Genomic DNA, 7,033 nt, shown 5'->3' on the forward strand with positions numbered 1-7,033 from the left:
ACTGGGACTTAATTATTGTCTTATTTGAGGACATTGGGACTTAAGTGTCATCTTGTTTGAGGACATTGGGACTTAAGTGTCATCTTGTTTGAGGACATTGGGACTTTATTATCATCTCATTTGAGGACATTGGGACTTTATTATTGTCTTATTTGAGGACATTGGGACTTAAGTGTCATCTTGTTTGAGGACATTGGGACTTTATTATCATCTCATTTGAGGACATTGGGACTTTATTATCATCTCATTTGAGGACATTGGGACTTTATTGTCGTCTTGTTTCATTTTAGGACATTGGGACTTTATTATCGTCTCATTTGAGGACATTGGGACTTGTTGTCTTGTTTGAAGACATTGGGACCTTTTTGTCACCTCCTTTGATGACATTTGGACTTGATTGTTGTCTCATTTGAGGACATTTGGACTTCATTATGGTCTTGTATGAAGACATTGGGACCTTATTGTCATCTCATTTGAGGACATTTGGACTTTACTGCCGTCTTGTTTCAGGACATTTGGACTTTATTGTCATCTCGTTTGAAGACATTGGGACCTTATTGTCATCTCCTATGAGGACACTGGGACTTTATTGTCATCTCATTTGAGGACATTTGGACTTTATTGCCGTCTTGTTTCAGAACATTTGGACTTTATTGTCATCTTGTTTGAAGACATTGGAACCTTATTGTCATCTTTTTTGAGGGCATTTGGACTTTATTGTCTTGGTTGAAGATATTGGGACTTTATTGTCATCTTGTTTGAAGACATTGGGACTTTATTGTTGTCTTGTTTGAAGACATTGGGACTTGATTGTCGACTTGTTTGAAGACATTGGGACTTTATTGTCGTCTTGTTTGAAGACTTTGGGACTTTATTGTCTTGTTTGAAGACATTGGGACTTTATTGTCGTCTTGTTTGAAGACATTGGGACTTTATTGTTGTCTTGTTTGAAGACATTGGGACTTGATTGTCGACTTGTTTGAAGACATTGGGACTTTATTGTCGTCTTGTTTGAAGACTTTGGGACTTTATTGTCTTGGTTGAAGACATTGGGACTTTATTGTTGTCTTGTTTGAAGACATTGGGACTTTATTGTTGTCTTGTTTGAAGACATTGGGACTTAATTGTCGACTTGTTTGAAGACATTGGGACTTTATTATCACCCCTTTTGGGGACATTTGGACTTGATTGTCGTCTGGTTTGATGACATTGGGACTTGATTGTTGTCTCGTTTGAGGACATTGGGACTTTATTATCGTCTCGTTTGAGGACATTGGGACTTGATTGTTGTCTTGTTTGAAGACATTGGAAACTTATTGTCATCTTCTTTGAGGGCATTTGGACTTTATTGTCTTGGTTGAAGACATTGGGACTTTATTGTCGTCTTGTTTGAAGACATTGGGACTTTATTGTTGTCTTGTTTGAAGACATTGGGACTTTATTGTCGACTTGTTTGAAGACATTTGGACTTTATTGTCTTGGTTGAAGACATCGGGACTTTATTGTCGTCTTATTTGAAGACATTGGGACTTTATTGTCGACTTGTTTGAAGACATTGGGACTTTATTGTCTTGGTTGAAGACATTGGGACTTTATTGTCGTCTTATTTGAGGACATTGGGACTTTATTGTTGTCTTGTTTGAAGACATTGGGACTTTATTGTCGACTTGTTTGAAGACATTAGGACTTTATTGTCGACTTGTTTGAAGACATTGGGACTTTATTATCACCACTTTTGGGGACATTTGGACTTGATTGTCGCCTGGTTTGATGACATTGGTACTTTATTGTTGTTTCATTTGAGGACATTGGGACTTTATTATCATCTCGTTTGAGGACATTGGGACTTGATTGTTGTCTTGTTTGAAGACATTGGAACCTTATTGTCATCTTCTTTGAGGGCATTTGGACTTTATTGTCGTCTTGTTTGAAGACATTGGGACTTTATTGTCGACTTGTTTAAAGACATTGGGACTTTATTGTCATCTCGTTTGAAGACACTGGGACTTGATTGTTGTCTCGATTGAAGACATCAGGACTTATTTGTCATTGACAGTTTTTAGTTTTTTTTATACTTATCGGGTCCTACTGATCCCAAATAGCTCGGAGAAATTAAAAACGGCCCCTAAACGAAAGTTCAGGTTGCTGTCACTTTAATGAGACTGTGGGCTGTAACCTGGACACCAGTGATCTGAGCTGGTTGGTCAGAGCTAAAGGAAGTGTGTTGCCTTTCCTGTGTTATTATCACCACTCAGTGATGTACACAGTCAGTAAACGCTAGCGTTAATATTTAAAAACAGCTTTGGCTGAATTGCGTGATTTTCACAGGTGAGTCTTTTCTTCATAGCAGACAAAGGATGAATGACGCTGACCGCTGCTAAGCTAACGTTACAGCGGTTAAAGATTGACTGTGTTAGCACTGCTGCTAAGCTAATGCTGGCGTTAGTGTAGCGTTAGCTCTGATGCTAACGGTCAGTAACAGGAAGATGACCGCAGTGGAGACGTCTGATGCTTGGTTTTGGTTTTATATCGCCTGCATTGCCTGGTACGTAGCTGTCTTTGCCTTTATTCACCTCTATGTGTTTACCTTTGGTCCACAGCTTACTATACACCGACATCCTAATGGTGACAACATGAAGATGAAATCTGCCAAGTCTTTGCTGAACAAAGCAAAGAGAGGAGCGAATCAACGCGATGTGGTCAAAGTTAAAACTGAGTATGACTCAGAGCTGGAGGGTGGAGAGGAGGAAGGCTCATGTGAGGTGCACACCAATGGAGGTGGTCTCAAAATCCAGATCAAGGAGGAACCTCACGCACAGGAGATTAGTGAGGAGCACAATGGAGGCTCATTAAGCTGTTTAGACACTAAGCCGGACACTTTGGCGTGCAGGTCAGATGTTCACCATCAACAGGGACTCATTAAGGACGAATGTGACTCTGACCATCAGTCAGAGTATGATTTCACTGAAGCTGCTGTCAAGGAGGAGTCAGAGTCGTGGATTAAAGAGGAGGGAGACAGTAAAGAGGAGGAGACAGACAACATCCAGGAGGATTATGGAGAAGGAGAGGAGCTCTGCACAGGTAGGAGACAGTAGTTTATGACAAACACACAGTCCTAAGGTGTATTATTTGCTAGTAAGGGTTCTTTTTCATTACCGTAATACAATGGCAGGGTATTAGATGAAGCCAATTTTAGCTTTAAAAAGCATATCATTTATGTGTGATAGAACTCCACAGATAGCCATTTGACAGTTCTCCAACTGCAAACTGAAAGCAACGGTGTGTAAGATTTCAGCGCATTTGGTGGCATCTAGTGGTGAGGATTACAGATTGCAACCAGCTGAAACTCCTCCTGGTTACAACTCCTTCAGTGGTCATTGCTCAGGAGGTTTTAACCAGGAGCAGATTTATTCGCAGAGGTCTCTTGATTTCCAAAACAAACAGACCAGGGGCTGGTTGCATGAAACAAAAAACAAACATGTCCGTTAAAGTCCTAGTTAAAGTTTCCTTGTAATAAAATTGGTTGCACAAAACACCCTTAAGTCTTCTCCTTAAGGTTCCTTAAAATGTTTACATAAATATGTATTGTTTTCTCCTTATCTTGGTCTTATATGTAAGGGATCCCTAGACCATTGCACAAAAGACCTTAACAACCAAAGCAGGGTAAAAAAAAACAACCTAAGGTACTTCTGACTCTATCTTAACTGCAACATGACCGAGTTTATAGTGCTAAATGTAAAAAACGCGTTTTCTGCACCCACAAGAACCTGATGGATACACTTTTGATTTTACACTATAGATTTGACTGAATTCATTTTCATTTTAATTTCTTCCTACTGTTTTCTGGTATTTGGGGATCAAATTTATTTTGTAGTTTGTGCTTTCTATGATTGTATTCCTCCAGGCATGTTATCGTTTCCTCCTCTGACCAATTTGGTTTTCTTATCTTCTTTTCTTCTGCCATTTTTTTTTTTTTACTATCACACTATAAGCCAACTTTGTGGGACAATAACAGGCATCACAAGTGTGAGTCACAAACAAACAAGCAATCTCCATGGAAATTTTTATCGCTGTAAAATCTTTTTCAATGCAGTAAATTAGTTAATGGTTTTCCCCAACTAAGTTAACCTTTAATGGGATTCTGTGCAACAGTGTAAGTCCCTCAGCTAAGGAGAATTTAAGCCTTAAGTGTCATACTAAAGGAGAAAACTTAAGCTGTTTTGTGCAACTGGTCCGGGGTGATTCAAACTGGTAAAAACACGAATCCGTACAAATCAGTGTTTCTACTACGCTGTTTGGCACATCGCAGGTGGGATGCTAGTCCAACACCTGCCGATCTGTGCTCATCTATTTTCTCTAAGAATGTATTGTGTGCTCACCTTGTTTCTGATCCAGACGTTCAGGAGGTTTTTACTGGGAGCCGAATTATCCGCAGAGGTCTCCTCTTCTTCAAAACAAATGGGTCTAGTGATTTAAACCAGTAAAAGCACTGAATAAAGCAGGTTGATGCTACAAATCAGTGTTTCTCTGAGGCTCTCGTTGGAGATGGTGGCCGATGTGAAAATGTAAATGGCCCTGTCTGGAGCCAGTGTTTGGTTTGTCCATTCTGTTCTATTGTGAAGCCATGAGGGTGCAACATGGTGATCACCATGGATGAGGACCCGCTTCCTTTGTAGATATAAACAGCTCATTGTAAGATAATGAAAACACTTATTATATTATATTACATTTGTGCTGATAATATCCTCCGAAATTTAATGCTCTTTTAATGCACTCTGCTAACTGTGTGTATCTTCCTCTCCTACTTAGAGTCGTCATCTGACTTCTATCCATGTCCTCACTGCACTGTCTCCTTCACTGACTTGGACTTCTTGGAGAAACACGTCAAGTGGGTCCATCAGAAACAGTATCTTGCCAAGCTAAAAAGTTGCCTCTCAAGCCGCACACTAAACCTCATCCCTAAACACACCTGCACTGTCTGCAGCAGCACCTTTAACTCTAAAGTACACCTTAGGGTCCATGTTCGTGAAGTCCACCCTTCTGCGCCTCCCCGCAGACTTCACCCCTGTCCAACATGTGCACGCAGCTTCCAGTACCTGAAGAATCTGAAGAATCACTGTCAGCGCTGGCACAACATGTCAGTGTCTACCAGAGGAGGGCATCTCAGCTGTGCCGACTGTGGGAAGAGTTTCAAAGCTACCTGGGGGCAAGGGCCTCATCTGTGTCATGAACCGCACAGCACGGAATCTGAGGATAAGCCCATCTGTCTGGACACTGGTGTGCAGTGTCAAGAGTGTGGCAAGAAGATGGGCACACCTCAAAGCCTGGAGGATCACATGCGCACCCACACAGGTGACCGGCCGTTTGTCTGCAAGGATTGTGGCAGGAGGTTTGTGGAGCGCAGCGGTTGGCGGCAACACATGAAAATACACACGGGGGAGAAGCCATACAAATGTCAGATTTGCGGCAAGGCGTTTTTAAGATCGCACCACCTCAAGTGCCACTTAACCACACACTCCGGCAAGAAGGAATATTCTTGCTCTGAATGTGGAAAGGAGTTTGGGTTCAAGTCAAGTCTGGATCTCCACGTGAGGACGCACTCCAGTGAGAAACCCTACCACTGCAATGTGTGCGGGAAGAGCTTTAACACCTCAAGAAACCTGAGGGTTCACTCCAAAGTCCACAACACTAACAAAGCTCACCAGTGTGGGGACTGTGGGCTGAAGATTGGAGATCTCGGGGCTTTAAAAATACACCTGCGGACACACACCGGAGAAAGGCCTTACCACTGCACAGTCTGCGGCAACAGGTTCATTCGTCTTGCACATCTGCGAAACCACCAACGCACCCACACTGGTGAGAGACCCTACAAATGCACTGAATGCGACAAGAGCTTCACTCAGTCTGGCGACCTGGTGAAGCATAAGAGGATACACTCTGGGGAAAAACCCTTTGAATGTCCAGACTGCCACAATCGTTACACCTCCTCTGGTGATCTGGGCAAGCACAGGAGGAGTCACACTAACCTGCGTCCCTACACATGTCAAGAATGTGGGAAAAGCTTTCGCTTGTCAGGCCATTTAAAAACTCACATGTTAACTCACACGGGCGAGAAGCCATATTCCTGCCCCAACTGCCTTCGCAGGTTCGCTCGCTCTCACCATCTTTCTGGGCACGTGGCTAAATGTCGCTGAGCTTTTCATGAGAGGACTGTAAATAAGCTAGGCTGACGTGAAGCGGTAACTATAGAAGCTGCATCCAGGCTTCTACTAGTTCTTTCATGAATGTGTTTAAGTCAAAACTCATATCTATATATATATATATATATATGACTCTTTATATGAACTTTCTGTAACACTCTTGACTCAGATGACCGTTTTAACTTATGAAAAGTGAATTGAACACATGACGAGTTTGTTATTGCATGAAACTCTTTTTTAAGCACTATCCCGGGCCTTGTATGATTTTTGTGCAGGGTAGGTCTAAACTGGTGGCAGAACACTATTATAATGGACACTTGAGGGTATGTTGTGAGGCACAGTTGAGCAAACTTACAGATAATGAATTTTTTCCCCCCTCCACAGGTCAGTGCTGTATTATTTGTAAAAATGTAATAAATTATACGCTGAGTGCATGAACACTGTGTGTGATGCTACTGTGTGTTAAGTCATTGTGAGAGGCCAAATTATTTGCATTTATTTGTTTGCAAGTGTTAAAGGTCCAGTGTGAACAATTTAGGGGGATATAGTGGCAGAAATATAACCTGAAACTAAGAATTGTTGAGCGTTTGTTACCTTAAGATGAGCCGTTTATATCTACATACAGAGTGTGTCCTCTATCATGGAGTACGCCACGTTGTTTCTACAGTATCCCAGAACAAACAAACTGAACTCCGGCTCTACAAAGGGCCATTTGCATTTTCACATCAACCACTGTAGCTGTCCTACACGCTAGGCTCAAGTGAGAAATTGGTTGCAATTTGCAACCTCACCACTAGATGCCACTAAATCCTATACACTAGACCTTTAAATGC

At 41.8% G+C, this 7,033-nt stretch overlaps 1 protein-coding gene across 1 annotated transcript; it reads left to right on the forward strand.

The window, feature by feature from the left end:
- The first annotated feature begins 2,213 nt into the window (after positions 1-2,213).
- Positions 2,214-6,635, forward strand: LOC117265500 (uncharacterized). Its single transcript, XM_033640018.2, has 3 exons — positions 2,214-2,328; positions 2,601-3,081; positions 4,810-6,635. The coding sequence occupies exons 2-3, from the start codon at positions 2,634-2,636 to the stop codon at positions 6,192-6,194; spliced, it is 1,833 nt and encodes a 610-aa protein (XP_033495909.2). The 5' UTR covers positions 2,214-2,328; positions 2,601-2,633; the 3' UTR covers positions 6,195-6,635.
- The last annotated feature ends 398 nt before the right edge of the window (positions 6,636-7,033 follow it).

This window comes from Epinephelus lanceolatus, chromosome 10, assembly GCF_041903045.1.
Source record: "Epinephelus lanceolatus isolate andai-2023 chromosome 10, ASM4190304v1, whole genome shotgun sequence".
NCBI lineage: Eukaryota > Metazoa > Chordata > Actinopteri > Perciformes > Serranidae > Epinephelus > Epinephelus lanceolatus.